Source organism: Lathyrus oleraceus, chromosome 3 (assembly GCF_024323335.1).
Source record: "Lathyrus oleraceus cultivar Zhongwan6 chromosome 3, CAAS_Psat_ZW6_1.0, whole genome shotgun sequence".
Lineage (NCBI taxonomy): Eukaryota > Viridiplantae > Streptophyta > Magnoliopsida > Fabales > Fabaceae > Lathyrus > Lathyrus oleraceus.
The window spans coordinates 462,536,491-462,552,970 of record NC_066581.1 but is presented as its reverse complement, the minus strand read 5'-3'; the positions used below and the strand labels follow the sequence as shown (position 1 = coordinate 462,552,970).

At 38.1% G+C, this 16,480-nt stretch overlaps 1 protein-coding gene across 1 annotated transcript; it reads right to left on the bottom strand.

Annotated features, from left to right (window-relative positions):
• Positions 1 to 11,928: 11,928 nt before the first annotated feature.
• Positions 11,929 to 12,561, bottom strand: LOC127131666 (uncharacterized). Its single transcript, XM_051060580.1, has one exon. The coding sequence runs from the start codon at positions 12,559 to 12,561 to the stop codon at positions 11,929 to 11,931; it is 633 nt and encodes a 210-aa protein (XP_050916537.1).
• Between the last annotated feature and the right edge of the window lie 3,919 nt (positions 12,562 to 16,480).

The following is a 16,480-nucleotide window of genomic DNA, read 5'->3' as shown; positions in this document are numbered from 1 at the left end:
TTACAGCTTGAGTCTAAAGACAAGGATGCACTTATTAAGATTCTTGAAGACCAAGCAGTGAAGAGACAAAGAGAGCCAAAGGGTCTATCTTTCTCTAGTATGCCTCAGCCTTTCGGTGCTTGGAAGAAGATTGTTGATCAATTAGTTCTTGAAAAGGCTCAGAGGAAGACATCCTTTGAGTCCGAGATTCGACGCATTCGAAGGAAGTATGCACCCACAACCAAATCATCTGATACCATTGCTAAGGGTACCTTACGATGATGGTTTCCTTTTCTCTTGTATTTGTACTTTGGTTTCTAAATTGTACTCAGTGTAACCCTTCCAAATTTTATAAATAAAAAGAGATTTTATGGTTAATCAAATTGTTATTATTATATATTTGCAAATAGAACTTCATATGTTCCTTGAAATTAAATAATAAAAAACAGTGCATTTCATGCATCGTTTACATAACAGGTTTTCTTTCGCTAGATGTCTTATCAGTTCATCAACCAAGATGACTCACCGTTATAACACTCGTGCTAATCAACCAAGGATCATGGAGCATCTAGATCAATAGAACCGAGATCTAAAGGATGAGATTTCCAAATTAATGACGCTGATGGAATCTGTCATTGCTGCATAGAACCAGTCATCGCCAGTCAATCTATTGATGCCAGTCAATCTATTCGCTTTATGCCTGCTGGATTCCCTTGGGGAATGCCATTAAACTTTAAGCCATAAGGGTATGCACTCGCATTTTTTTCTTTGTCGGTATCTAGCCCAGTCATGTCAGAGCCACCTTGTGTTGTTCACACTTTGCCTCGTGTTGAGGACATTATCTACCACTCTAAGCCGTCTGAGGGTCCATATGTGTATGAGAAGATGAACGAGATGAAAGATCAATTCCTCGAGTTGCATAAAGAGTTGAAGACTTTGAGAGGAAAATATTTGTTTGGGAAGGGTGTTATTGAACTCTGTTTAGTCCCCAATGTTAAGATCCTGGTGAAGTTCAAGGTCCCGGACTTTTAAAAGTATAAAGGGAATACCTGTCCACTAAGCCACTTGTGATGTATGCCAGAAATATGTCTACTCAGACTGATAATGATCAGTTACTGATTCACTATTTCCAAGACAGTTTGACTGGAGCTGCCTTGAGGTGGTGTATGGGGTTGGACAGTGCAAGCGTTCGTACATTCAATGACTTGGGTCAAGCAGTATAAGTACAATATGGATATGGCGCCTGATAGAGACCAATTGAGGTCTATGTCTCAGAAAGATAAGGAAACATTCAAAGAATATGCCCAGAGATGGAGAGAGCTGGCTGCCCAGATTAGTCCACCTTTGGAAAAGAAAGAAATGACGAAGATCTTCTTGAAGATGCTGAGTTTGTTCTATTCTAAATGTATGATTGCAAGTGCCCCCAATGATTTTACCGAAATGGTAAATATGGAGATGAGGCTAGAAAAAGGAGTCTGTGAAGGACGTTTGTCAAAGGAAGAAGCATCATCCAACAAGAAGTATGGTGGGAGTTTCTCCAAGAGGAAGGAGGGAGAAACTAATTCAGTATCAATGAGGAGGCAGAGGAGGCCTCATGTTAGAAAAAGTTCTCAACCTCGTCAACATCAACATCAAGTTTCTTCAGTAATTCCGGTTTTTTCCAACAATTCCAACAATCAATCAGTTCCGATTCAGCAACAACAACATCAACAACAACCGCGACAAAGGACCAACTATAATAACAACATAATCATCAATAAAATTTTGAGAGGAAGAAGGTCTTCTTAGACCCTATTCCCATGACTTACGCATAACTGTACCCATCATTGGTCCTTAAAAATCTGATCCAACCAAGAAATGCTCCGCAAATTCCTAAGCCACTTCCATGGTGGTTCAAACCTGATTTGCACTGTGATTTACACCAGGGAGCCCCTGGCCATGACATAGAGAACTGCTATCCATTGAAATATGAAGTTCAAAAGCTTGTGAAGAGTGGTATGGTGTCCTTTGAGGACAGAGCGCTAAATGTGAAAGCCAATCCTTTGCCTGCTCATGGTAATGTTACTGTCAACATGGTGGACGACTGTCCAGGGAACTTCCGAGTTTTTGATGTGTGACGTATTTGTAGGTCATTGGTAGAAATTCATAGAACCTTGTGTTTAATAAGTGATTGTGAACATGACCGTGATGGTTGTGTGATCTATAGAGTGAACCCTTATGGGTGTATGGTTGTCAAGAGAGATATCCATAAGTTGATGGATGAGAATGTAAACCAGATTCAACAATCGAGGGATATAGATGATGTGAACATAATTGTACCAGTGTTTAAGACCCCTGAGCGGGTAGTTATCAAGTTTGATAGCAGCAACAGTACTAATGTTAACAGATCGATATTGTCGTTTGTTATACGGTTAGTGGTCCCTATTTCGTATGAATCCGATAAAGTTGTGCTATATCAATACAACGCCATAATGATTGAGAATGGTCAAGAGGTTCCTCTACCAGTTGCAGATTCAGTGGTGAATATTACAGATATAGAAAAGGTGACATGTAGCGGTCGTGTGTTCGGTCCAGTTTTTCCAAAAGAAATAGAAGATGTTTTCGTAAGTAAGAAGGAAGAGATTCTGGTGGTGAATCCATTTGGTGCTTCGATGTGTTGGTCTGGTGAATCCAGAAAACTGAAGGCTAATGATGATGATAAAGTTTTAAAGTTGATTAAGATAAGTGAATTCAATATTGTGGAGCAGCTGCTCTATACTCCGTCAAAGATCTTTGTGTTGTCACTACTGATGAACTCTGAAGCGCATAGGGAGCTATTGCAGAAAGTGATATAGTAGGCTTATGTTGAGCATGATGTTATCGTGGATCAGTTTGACCAAATAGTTGCCAATATTACTTCTTGTAATAATATAAGCTTTTGTGATGAAGAGCTTCCTGAGGAAGGCAAAAATCATAATTTGGCATTGCATATTCAATGAACTATAAGGAGGATGCTTTATCCAATGTGTTGGTTGACACTGGGTCATCTTTGAATGTGCTACCAAAATCAACTTTATCAAGACTCTCCTATCAAGGCGTCCCAATGAGGTACAACGGCATGATTGTCAAGGCGTTCGATGAATCTCGTAAAACTGTCATTCGTGAAGTGGACCTTCTAGTGAAGATAGGTCATAGTTATTTCCAAATTAATTTCCAGGTAATGGATATCCACTCAGCCTACATTTGCTTGTTGGGAAGGCCATGGATTCATGAAGTTGGAGCAGTGACGTCTACTTTACACCAGAAGCTGAATGGTGTTAGACCAAATATGATCAGCTGAATTTGATTGAAGATCAGAGATTGACTGCCATGTGTCATGGACAGTTATATCATCAAAGAATGAAGAAGGCATTTGATAAAAAGGTCAAACCCTGTGTGTGTCGAGAAGGTGACCTCATGCTCAACAAGATTCTATCCTTTAAACCTGACGCTAGGGGCAAATGGACTCCTAATTATGAAGGGCCATATGTTGTTAAGAGAGCCTTCTCAGGTGGTGCTTTGATTCTTACAACTATGGATGGTGAAGAGTTCACGCGTCCTGTGAATGCCGATGCAGTCAAGAAATACGCCTAAAAAAGAAAATAATAGCTCGCTAAGTTGAAAACCCGAAAGGGCGGATTAGGTAAAAATGAGCGTCTCGGCGGATCGAAAACACGAAAGCTCGTTTCGTTCTGATTCATTATTCTCGACCGCAGCCAAGAGCAAAATGGATATTGAAGTTGGTAGGAAGAGTAGTGATCATTTTATTCAATGTATCCCTTTTCCATATAAATTACCATTTTCGATTTTTGTAAAGATCTATGGAGTCCTGTAATTTACAGACTACCATTGTGTTAAATAAAGTTGAGCTTTTATCCAATTATTTCTAATCTTATTTACTTCTTCTAAATAAAATTGAATTTTTATGATGATGATTTTGAAATAAATTAATGAATAAAAAATGTTTTTTTTAAAAAATAATTAAAACAATCACATTAAGAATAATCGATTTCAACAAGGAACGTCTACAGCAATCTGAGAACAGGTAAGTCTTGAAGTGAGAAGCCTTTTTGGTCTTCCCCAAGCAGTTTGGTTTGGTAACTTTTTATTCCCCAATAATTCATCAGTTATCCCCAGCTGATTGGTTGGTCACATCCCTAGTGGAGTCGAGCTGATGATCGATCCCTTTTACAAATCCATATTCCCCAAATGTGATGCTCCTATTGATATCCTCCAGTTTATGGTTGGACTTCGGAGATCCGGAATCTTTATTTGGTTTCCATTAGCATATTTATGTTGCATAAGTACGACAGTCTTTTCCTTGGAATTGGTTTATTTCGCAATTCCCAAGAAGAATTTATTGAGTATTGAGGAATGTAATGGTCTTGGTCATAACATCCTCATCAATTTGCTTAGATCCCCATGCAGAGTTTTACCTTTTGTATTACCCTGTAGTGTTTATCTTCAAATATTAAAGATCCCTTGTTCCCGAATTTTTTTATTCTAAGAAGTATTTGTCTTTATACCCTGCAGGTTTGTCTCCCATTTGGTATGGTGTTGAACAAAAATTCCCCGCGGAGTTGACAATTTAGATCCTCAACATATCTTTTCTCTAATCCTCGGCACATTTGTTTACCCTTCAGCATTTCTCTTTCTCCCTATGGAGTTTTTCGTTATTGGTTGGAATCATGTTCTTCATGATTTCCCACCCATAGTTGATTTGTCTAGAGCTGGATGATTTATTTTCATCCCTAGCATTTTCTCCAGTTGGTGTTTCCATCTTGTTGACATTATCCGAGTGTTGCAGCAGTGATTCAAATTTTTGATATTTGTATCCTTTGTGTTGTTTTGTCAGCATAATCATCAATCATATACATGCATATTCATCAGATATTTCATTATGCATTTTTATTGCATTTGATTTCTTTATTCTGATCCCCTATTTTCGTGATATCATTTACTTATGCAGATTTGGTGTGTCTGTCCTCCCTCAAATGTAGAGTGTCATCCCCTTAAGCAGAAAGGGTTTAACCTTTCTCATCTCCCCACTGAGTTATTCCCTTCTGGATGATTATTATTTTAGTTTCCTCCCCAATTAATTATCTGGATGGAACCACTCCCCTTGAGTTATATCCTCATTTGGTTGAGTCCTTGTTTGACCGCTTCTTTCTAGTTATTACCTAGATAGATATTTTGGTCCCTTGAGAGTCTATTACCCAGTAACTGGTAATATTGTTCTCAATTGTTGAGTACTTTACTTTTGCCCAATACCCAGTAAAAGTAATCTACTTCCTTTGTTTACCCCAACTGATTCATTTTCACGTTTCCCCAGACAGAATATCCTTGATATGTTCATCCTAACCGATGACAGATATTCTTCCTTTTATGGTTTTCTACCTAGTAAAAAGGTAGTTGCAATCCCTACTTTTATTCCCCGGAGAGTTAATCCTTGATATGTTCATCTCAACCGATGACAGATTTTCTCCTCTTTGCGGTCTTCTACCCAATAACCGGTAGTTGTAAATCCTACTTTCTCCTTCGAGTCTATCCTAGAGATGTTCATCCTAACTGGTGACGAATATTCTCTCTTTGGTATTCTATCCAATAACCGGTAGTTGTAAATCCTACTTTCCCCTCCGAGTCTATCCTTGATATGTTCATCCTAAACAGTGGCATATATTCTCTCTTTGGTATTATATCCAGTAATTGATAGATATAAATCCTACTTTCCCCTTCGAGTCTATCCTTGATATGTTCATCTTAACCAATGACAGATATTCTCTCTTTGGTATTCTATCCAGTAACTGATAGATATAATTCCTATTTTCTCCCTGGCATTTTATCCTTGATATGTACATCTTAACCAATGACGGATATTCTTCCTTTGAGTTTATCCTTGATATGTTCACTTTAATCGGTGACAGATATTCTCTCCTCTTGGTTTTCTACCCAGTAACCGGTACTTGTAAGTCCTATTTGAGCTTTTCCGAAGTAGGTTATTCTTACCCAATAATCGGTAAAGAATACACCTCTTTTTCCTCAGCGAGTCTTCCTTGATATGTTTACCCTAACTGGTAACGGATGTCCGTCTATCAGAGTATATTATCTTCCTACCAAGTAACCGATAATAGATAATCTCTGGTACTCCTGTGTTTAAGGTCATTCTTCCCCAATTGAGTTTGAGTGCGTATTTCCTCAGTGGAATCGCCTTTTTCCTATTTGGTCAGAGTATTTCAGCTTCACTCTGATTTACCCGTTTCCCCTGCAGAGTTTCCCATATCCCCAATCGAGTCCTTCCATTGATTTATTTTCATGGAAATTCCCCTCGTGTCTCCAGCAGTTTTCAAGTTGTAGCCTTGCCTATGCATAACTTTTATCCCCTAGAGTGTTTGTCTCCCAAGTGAGTGTTCCTTACGGAATGCAGTACGCTCTTGTGGACTTTCATTCTCTCTGGATTCTTTTTCTTTGTGGCAATATATTCCCCACAAAGGTTATTTTAACATTCCTATCATATGCATCATGAGGTCTCTTAGGGACCAAAATTTCTTTCTATATGTTGTTATTTAACTCCATTCTACTAAGTTGATACAAAGATTTTTAACCTTCACATCCTCAGTTAGAATGTCCTTAAATAGGGGCAGCTGTAAGACCCCAAGTTTGACCCTAAGATCCCTCGTGCTGTCTCATCATATGCATTGGCTTTGGCTTTGGGATCACACCTTGGCATCCTCCTTACCCCTCATTCATTGGGTTTTCATTGGGAGAGGTCCCCAGGCACATTTTATTGTATCATACTTTGTTTTCATTATTTACTAACAAAAATATCAAAAATATGTCAATGTATAGTTTACTTCTTTTGTAGATAGTGTGCATGTTCACTTATGCCTCATCAAGCTTATATCTAGGGTTTAAGACCCTCAATGTAAGGAGACTAATCAAGAGATGGTTCACATTGACCCTATACATCATATATGTATTCCCATAATCTTCATTTATCATTTTGATCAAGAATTCATCAAGTGTTTGAAGCTTGTTTGCTTTGGAAGCCCTAATTCATCTGGGTATCTTGTGTGACTTCCTTAGCAAGTTTCTTCATCATTTGATCAAATATTTCATGGGATACTTCATATTACATCATCTTATACATATATGATCATCCATGAGTCCAAGAGATCAAGAGAGTTTCAAGTTTGCAAGATGGTTCATGGTGGTTGACCAGAGAAAGTCAACTGGTCAAAACTACGGTTCACTAGACCCTATATCCTACAATTTTTGTCATATGAAAATTATTCCAAGATTAAATTTACTCCTTATGACATTATAAACAACTTTCATGTTTAGGTTAAGAGCTATTTTTTCTTGGAAAGTCATTGTTTATGGTGAAAGATTATAGGTCATTTTGTCTGAACCCTAGTTAGAAAGTCAACTTCCAATGACCATAACTTTCTCAGATCCTATGAGATGAAGGCCATTCAAGTTTCATGATAAAATTCAATATCTCCTCTCTAACCTTGATTCTTGTAAGAAATTCAAATTCAACTTACAAGGGTATGTGCCAAGAGGAAACATTATAGGTCACTCTGGGCCTTTACCATTGAACAAGAGATTTTCCTCAACTTCTAAAATGCATAACTCCTTCATGCCAAATCCAAATGAGGTCAAATTTGTTACCAAATTGAAGAGGTGTGGAATAGATACAACTTTGAAGAAGAAACGTTTTCCATTTGAAGCTCATAACAAATGTTATTCAAGGTGGAAGAGGTTAACATTTGGCTTGGTACTTAGAATGTTTTTTAATATGTTTGATTTCTCATGATACATGCTTCAAATGTAAACGTTTTCAACATGAAAGTTGTTCCCCTTGATCTCAACTTCCACCTCAAAATTCATCATGATACATGCTTCAAATGTAAACGTTTTTAACATGAAAGTTGTTCCCCTTGATCTCAACTTTCCAAAAAGTTCAAGATCATCTCATTTAGACAATAATTGGATAACTTGCGCATGACTTCTCTTCAAGGCTCCATTTTGATGAATCTCATTATCAGATTCCAATTTCCATTGTATGATTACATGACACACTTTCAGCATTGCACATGGTGAAATTTGGACCTGATTACATCATTTCATGGGCCTATTACACGGCCATGCAACCATGCAAATGAAGTTTGATATTTTTGGCATTTTGATGGAAGAGTGTGAAAACCAATTGCATAGCCTATAAATAAGACCCCTCATGCTCAAAATTATGGACACCTTTCTCAAGCTTTGAACCTACAATCCTAACCCTCACCATTAGAGGGAAAACATGAAGGTTTTCAATTGAAAATCGAGTTTCAATTTCACTTTAGTTTTGAAGTTGAAACTCCAAGAATCCAAGCCTTTCCTTAATCCAATTCAACTCTTGCAAGCTTCTGAAGTCAAGCCAAGGCCAATTAGAAGCAAGATCAAGCAGGATTCAAGCTCCCTCAAAGGTGAATTTTCAGAAACTTCATCTCTTCGATTCTCTCTTAATTCTTCACCATTCTCTTTGATTTTTGGGTGGCTGAAGTCCTACCAAGGTAGGCAAAAATATTGAGTTGCTTTGAGGTCAAATTGAAGCAACTCAATTCATGATCCTCAAAATTCAAATCCCTTTATCTTTTTATATACTTGGAATTGGAGAAAATTTAAGTCAGATTCGAGATCCCAGGCATTTTCTCTTTGAAATAGTGTCCTTGTTTTTCAGTTTCTATTGCAATGAAGTTGGACCAATCCGGTGGAGGTCACCGGAGAAGATGACCGGGGGCCTAGCTTTGATGGTGTGTTGGCACACCTCCTGGCCATCTGATCATGGTGGAACATTTTAATCCTGGCCTTTGGTTTGAATTACCACGGATACATCACTTTGACTTGTGTCGACCATGGAGAGCATGCGTATGGCCATCAGATCTGCCACCTTAATTAATGAAGGTGAATCTGAGGGGCCTTGTGTTTGCTAATTTCTATTTATTTTTTTAATTTTCATTTAATCCTTTTATTTTGTTTAATTCATTTTAATCCAAAAAATATGAGACTTTCACCAAAATCTTTAAATATTTTTCTCTTTCATATTCTGAATTAAAATTATTTTTTGGATTTATTTTGTTAATTTTCATTAATTAAATGTTTTTGTGCATATTTTTATTTGTTTAAAAATACTTTCGACTTTTCAAAATTAGTGAAATTTTTTGTCTAAGGTCCTTTGACGTTGTTTGACCTAGGATAAATCCCTTGGCCATTTATTTGGTGTTTTGAAGGGATTTTAGGTTTTGACCAAATTAAAATGTATTTTAATTCACTTTTAATTTGATTTTTAATTGTTCAAATGTTTAAAAATTATGTTGAGCCATTTTTATGGTCTTGTGATGTTTGACTTTCTGTTTGGGCCTTGGTCAAGGTTGATTTGACTTTTGTTGGATCAAAACCATTGGATTTAGGGGATTGATGAAATGTACATTTCATCTCCCAAAATGAATGCATGGTTTTGATTTGATAAAATTCTCCCTTGGTCAATTTGTATTTCTATCTTCCCCTCCCTCTTTATCTTCATCCCTATTCTTTCCCATTCCCTCATTTGACCAATGAAATCTCTAATGTCGTAAGGATAATTGGTTCATCAATGACCTTGTGTCAGATGAACCAATACAAGTATGACGAAGATAGGCCCATCCATCTTTAACTTTTTTTTAGTGTGGTGTGTTTTCGGAGTTTGGTTCTTCATACCAAATCTCTAACATGCATTAACACCTAAATTTTTATTTCCCAGTCTCAGATAGTTGTGACTTCTACATAAGTCCAATTACGATTGCTTAACATAGAGCTAAACTTGACCCTAATGCCATAGCATTCTAGTAACTGAGATTCTAAGTCTCCCATTCTTCATGGCATTGTATGGAGACTTGACCTTTTTTCCTTTCATTAGAGCTAGTGGCATACTTGTTGAATTATCCAAGTTTGAGCCCTTCTAATGGAAGATGTCTTGGTTTAAGGATTCATACTTGTGAAAGAATGGTTGATTATTCTACAAAGAATGACTTAATCAATTAAAAAACACAACTAACATTTGACTAACATTGGACTAATTCTTGTTAATATTTCTTTATTTTCAAGTCATTTACTTGATGCACTTTACATTTCAGTCATTTATCATTCATTGTCATTTACATTTCATTTAACTTGTTTATGTTTATGTCATTTTCACTTTGCTCATTTGAGCCATATCTTGTGATTGTATATATTATTTGTTGTTCTGATTTTGTTTATGGTCTTATGACCTTAAAATACTTAATAACAAAAATAACCCTAAAAAATATTTGGTGGACTGTTGATCTTGATACGAACTCTTGGACTTAGAACTAGGCAACATTCCCTGTGCAAAAAGGACTTGGCCAATGCCAACATTTTGAGACCAAGCTATTGTGAACTGAGCACTCATCGGATGCAAGCCTTGGATCTTGTTTGAATTCATCTCCTACTCTGTCTTTGTGCTAATTATTATTTTGACCTTGTGTCTGATGCTTTGCTTTAAGTTGATCAATGAATATTTCATCTGATACATGAGAAAACAAAGAAGACTGCTAGCTTTTGGGATTGCTTGCTTGGATGTGGCTATCTTTATTTGATGCCTTGATCTTCAAAAAGTCTGGATATTTCAAATTTCTCATTGATTATTGCTTGATTCAAAGGTCCAAAGGGAAAGTGGGTTTTCTATATGACATTCTTGTCTGTTAGATTACATCCCATAGGTCAAATCTTTTTAACTCTTAACTTTTAATTTGTTCTTAGGATAGTCTTTTCATCTCCTCCCACTTCTTAAATTTAAAAATCTCTCCCTCTTTTCAAAAACTTTCTTTTTCTTATGATTTCAAACATAGACATGTTTTAACAATTAAAAACTTTGGCTTTATACCAATGAATTTTCAAACTTTTTCTTAAATCAAACATGTAAATAAACTTAACCATATTGACTAAAAATTTCAAAAGACAAAAATAATTAACAACTTCATTCAAAATTTTGGCCTTTTGTGCCTTTTCATTTAAATTCTTGTTAAAAATAGCTCATTAACTTTGAAATTTTTACCACGAACTACGAGGTTTTGATCCCTCATTTTTATGTCGGCACATAGGCATAAGTCCGAAGGTCTTGTCAAACACAAAAATATTTTATATCAAACACATACGCATACATAAAAAAGGGATCCCAAGGAGTACCTAGGACACTTTGGGTGCTAACACCTTCCTTCTGTGTAAGCAACCCCCTTACCTGTAATCTCTGCCATTTTATTATTTTTGATTTGAAAACTTCTTATCTTTTGGTTTTGTTCGTACTTTTCCATTTTCCTTTGGAAGCAATAAAAGGGCGGGGCCGACTCTAGTTTTATTGACGTTAAGCTTATCCATAGCTTGATGATCATGAATTTACCGTTACACCAATCCTTGTATGTCTTGACCATTTTCCGAACGATTCTTTTGATGTTCTTGTTAGCTACTTCTACGATGCCATTCATCTAGGGTTGGTATGGTGAGAAGTTGTGGTGCTCGATCTTACACTCTTCGCACAACTCTATTATCATATTGTTATTAAGATTACTGGCATTGTAAGTGATAATCTTACTAGGAATCCTATAGTGGCATATTATCTCTTTCTTGATGAACCGAGTAACCACCTGTCGAGTTACATTGGCGTATGAAGCAACTTCGACCCATTTCATGAAGTAATCAATGGCAACCAGGATGAAGTGATGATCGTTGGAAGCTTTAGGCTCTTCATCCCAATCATATAAATACTCCACATAGAAAAAGGCCATGGAGACGCAATAAAAATCAACGGAGTCGGTGGCACAGAGATCTTGTCACCATATATCTGACATTTGTGATATCTTCTAACAAAGTTGTAACAGTCAACCTCCATCATCGTCCAGTAATACCCATCCCGATGAATCTTCTTGGCCACAACAAGACCTTCACATGTACACCCTCGCAGCCTTCATGTATGGGTTTTATGATCATACTTGCTTCGTGTCTATCCATGCATCTAAGCAGTAAAGAATCATAATTTTGCTTGTATAACACATCACCGCTTAGGAAAAAGTTGGAAAAGAGTCTTCTCAGAGCCTTCTTATCAGTAATAGGTATACCCTCGGGATACTGTTGTTTCTCCAGAAATGTCTTTATGTCATAGAACCAGGGCTTATTATCAGGATCATCCTCGATAGCTAGACAATATGTTGGTTCATCTAAGTGGTAAATATGGATGGTCGGTGCTTCATTCTTCCATTTGAATTTGAACATAGATGCTAGTGTGGCTAGAGCATCTGCTAACTGATTTTCTTCCCTGGGAATATGATGAAAAGAGATTTCATCAAAGTAGGGTACCAGTTTTCTGATATGGTCTTTATAGGGTATTAACTTGCTATCCCGAGTCTCCCAATCACATTTTACCTGACTTATTACCAGAGCTGAATCATCGTACACCTCAAGAACCTTGATTCTTAAGTCGATGGATGCCTCCAAACCGTAGATACATGCTTCATATTCTGCCATATTATTAGTATAGTCAAAACATAATCTGGTGGTAAATGTAAGGTGGAAACCAGTTGGAGAAGTGATAACAACACTGAAGGTAGAGAAAAAACAAGAACGGGAGTTTGAATTGTTTTAGGTAAATAAAAAATTTTGAGAACTTAGACACGCGCAAAATAAAAATGAATTCAACACATAATTTTTTACTGGTTCGCTTGAAATTCAAAGCCACTCCAGTCCACCCGGCCAAGGTGATTTCGCCTTCAAAAAGGACTTAATCCACTAATATTGAAATATTACACAAACAACCGTGTAAGAGAGAAAATAATCCCTTAGCCCTCTCAAGTAATCAGACTTCACAAAGTCACTTGAGGAAATATGTTATAGCAGCAGCTCGTGAGAGAATAAAGAGTGATGGAAGTATTGTATTCTCGTGTGTTTCAAGTATCTTCTTAGGGAAGCTTCCACCCTTTTTATAGGAGGGTGGGAAGTCCGTTGGGTGATGTTTATGTTAGGATCTTGGGCATTGAATAATGATTAAAGTCATTAATCTTCGTGTTCTTTCCAAAGCAGTTTTTGGAGCGCCTTAACTTCCTTCTAAAAATAGTTTCTTTCCATAAGTAGGTTTCTTTAATGTTAAGCTTTCTTGAAACAACGGATCTTAGTCGGAGTCTTTGTTTAACAATTTGCGGCTTTAGAGGATGCTTGTTTCTGACTGTCTTCAGAGTTTCTCTTTAATTGACTTTTTCAGAGCGTACGTCTTCAGAGTCTAGAGTCATTCTTCTTCTTCAGAGTGTCTGCCTTCATTAGTTTTGCTAGCGCCTGCGTTGGATCAGAGTCAGAGCTTTTGGTTACGTATCATCTGAGTAGCATTTTAGCACTTGATTCTGTATCTAATGATTGTCTATCTGATTATTTTGATCAGAGTCATGCCCACTTAGAAAATTTTCGTTAGGGTACCATTTTTGTTTCATCCTTTATTATCATCAAAATCTTAGAGATACATTGTAGAACTAAGTTTGTTCTTACAATCTCCCCCTTTTTGGTGATGACAAAACAAGTCAGAGTAATGATGAAAGAATATGTAATATCTCAGAAATAGATAAAGGGAATGGACTCCCCCTGAGTTAGATCATCATATTTAATAGAAGTTCTTACTGGACCTTCCTTGTATGGAGTTGGTTTTGTACCTTCGCTATTATCCCGCATAACTCTAGTTGTCATAAGTCATTAAGATTTTATAATTTTCGTAGTGCCTTGAGAGGTTTTAGATATATGTTTTCATCAGAGCTCTTTTAGTTCTCCCCGTTTTTGTCATAATCAAAAAGATAGAAACATAAGCAGGAAATGGATATTCATATATATAAGAGAAAAATAGGTACATATAGGCAGCAAGGAAAACATAGATCAGAAAGCATAAAAAACATCAGAGGAAAAACAATAAACAAAGAGCCTAAGTGCCTAAGGGTTTGGGGGGTGGAGGCATCCTTTGGAGCAGCTTAGTCAATAGGTTTTGAATGTTGGTGTTGGCGGAATCCTAGTGATCCAATCTAGCTCGTACCACTTGTCGTTCCTTTTACAGTTCCTCTAGAGTCTTTAAGACCAGAGGGGCAAAACCGGAGGTAGATTGCATCAGCACTTGCCTTGGCAGCTTCCTCTGTAGTAATGCATGCTACTTCTTCAACTTCAGCACTTGCCTTTGCCTCAGCCTCAGCAGCAGCCGCAGCAGCTTCAGCAGCTTCAGCAACATCCTTTTCTTCAGCTTCTATGATCCTTTGCTCTTCTTCCAGACGAGCTTTCTCTTCTCCTTCCTTCCTGGCTTTTTCCTCAGCCTCTCTGGCCAAGTGAGCTTGTAGCCTAATTCCAGCGTCTCTGACGAAGTCGTTGCGGACTTGTTCAGAGAGGCCTTTTAGTTTGAAGGCTTCAGAGGTCATCCATTTGATCACTCTGTTCCAGTGGATCCTTACTGCAGAGGGATCATCACTGATGCCTGAGTTGACAGGTAGAGACTTGATCTTCTCCACTGAAGACTCTGCAAACAAAGTTATTGCTTCTTCTAATATGGGGAAGGCAGTTTCTGGTTCAGAGTTAGAGGCTGGGGAGGGTGGTGGAGATGGATTGGTGTCAACGGGATCATGAGTGGGAGTGATGATGGCATCAGAGGTTGGTGGTGGGGGGAATATCAGAGGGATATGGTGTTGTTTGTTCAGGTTGTGGATTTGGTTGAGGTTTAGATGGTGAAGGTATTGGTTGTTCAGGAGGTGGATTAGTTTGTTGTGTAGGTGGTGGAGTTTGAGGTTGATCAGATGGAGGTGGATTTTGTTGTTCAGGGGGGGGGGGGGGAAATGACTTCAGGTTCAGGTTCAGTTTGTGATGGCTGTTGAGAGACCATAACACGTGCTTGAAGCTGAGCTAGAGTGGGGGATTGGGGGTCAGAAGGTTCGTTGTCAGATGAAAGAATATAGTATGGTGGGGATGAAGGATATAAGGAGGATGGTGAGGTAATTTCGTTCAGCATTTCTGCTTCAGAAACGGGTAGTGTAGTGGTTGCGAGATTAAATTTGAGAGATGGTGTGTTTGAGGTTCTGGTGGTTGAGGGGGTGTTTTGGATGAGGTGTAGACGAGAGTGGTTTGGAGAAGAGAAGAAGCAATAGACTTAAGTTTTAAAGAGTGGGAAGGAGGTATATAATAACTTGGAGAATTAGCCAGAGGGACTAGAGGTCTTGACCAGGAGGTTTCTGCCAACTTTGCCTTCTTTGCCTTTTTTGACTTCTTAGAGGGCTCTCGCATCCTCTTCATGAAGTTTGGTGGATGCTCAGGTAGCCAGTCCACTAAGAACTCAGAAATGTCCACCCCTTGGTTTTCCAGATCCTACAAATAGTGAGCCACCACTTCTGGAGGGTCAATCTTGGAGAACAGATAGAGACCATTGGGGATCTTCCTTTGGTTCTTTAGTGCTTCCCAGGAAGTGTCTAGAGTTGGTTTAGCTCTGACCTGCTCAATTATCCCCGTACTCTTTAGATTCAGAGCATTCAGAGGTCTTGCAATGTCAACAAAGACATCCTCTATCAGATTGTGATGGATCAGATGATCCACCAAACCACTCTCGATCAGAACATCCGACATAAGTCTTCCCAGAGGAATGTAGTTTCTGGTCTTCATGTTATTTTTGGTATCTTAGACATAGTCTCTGAGATACTTGACGAGCAGTGCTGGAAGATTCAGTTTCAACCCCTTGTGGATGCAGTAAAGAATGCACTTCTGATCTGTGTTGATGTAGTCAGAAGAGTTGGATGTAGGACGGTGATGGATGGTGCCCAGGATGATCTTCAGCCAGACGCGGAGATTCTGATGTAGTTTTTTATTTTTAGAGTGTTTTCCCTCAGCATTCTGTTGAAAGATCGTGGGGGATATTTCCTGGGACAGATACTTTTCCCTAGGATTAATGTTATAGATTCTTCTTCCTCCTGTCTTTTCCATATTCAGAAGGGAGGCTATTGATTTCTCAGTGATGACTATTTTGACTCCCAAAACGTGAGAGACGATATAGTGATCATCTGAGTCTGCGAAATGCCAGAACTCCTTTACCAGATATGTGTACACAGGGTCATAGGGTGTCTGAAGGTAGGTTTCCCACCCTTCCATTCTTAACTCCTCAGTGAGGTCGACGCCATTTCTCTTCATATTTTTGAAATCCACCAGCGATTTGCACAGTACCTCAAGCTTCTCAAATGGTGTTGCAAGATGGATTTGAGGTTCACGGTCAAGAATGTGGGGTTCCCTGTAGATAGGGGTTAAGACAACGCCAGTAGTTGCAGTTGTTTGTTGAGAAGAAATGGGTGTTTGATCCGTTGAACCCATCTGTTGTGAGTAGTTGTAGACAGATTGTTGTTTAGCATCCATGTAGAACAATGTTGAAGGAGGTTTGAACGATGAATAA

What these genes read in the sequence shown, in the direction of transcription:
- LOC127131666 (XM_051060580.1), bottom strand. Translation starts at nt 12,561, where the DNA reads ATGGCAGAATATGAAGCATGTATCTACGGTTTGGAGGCATCCATCGAC.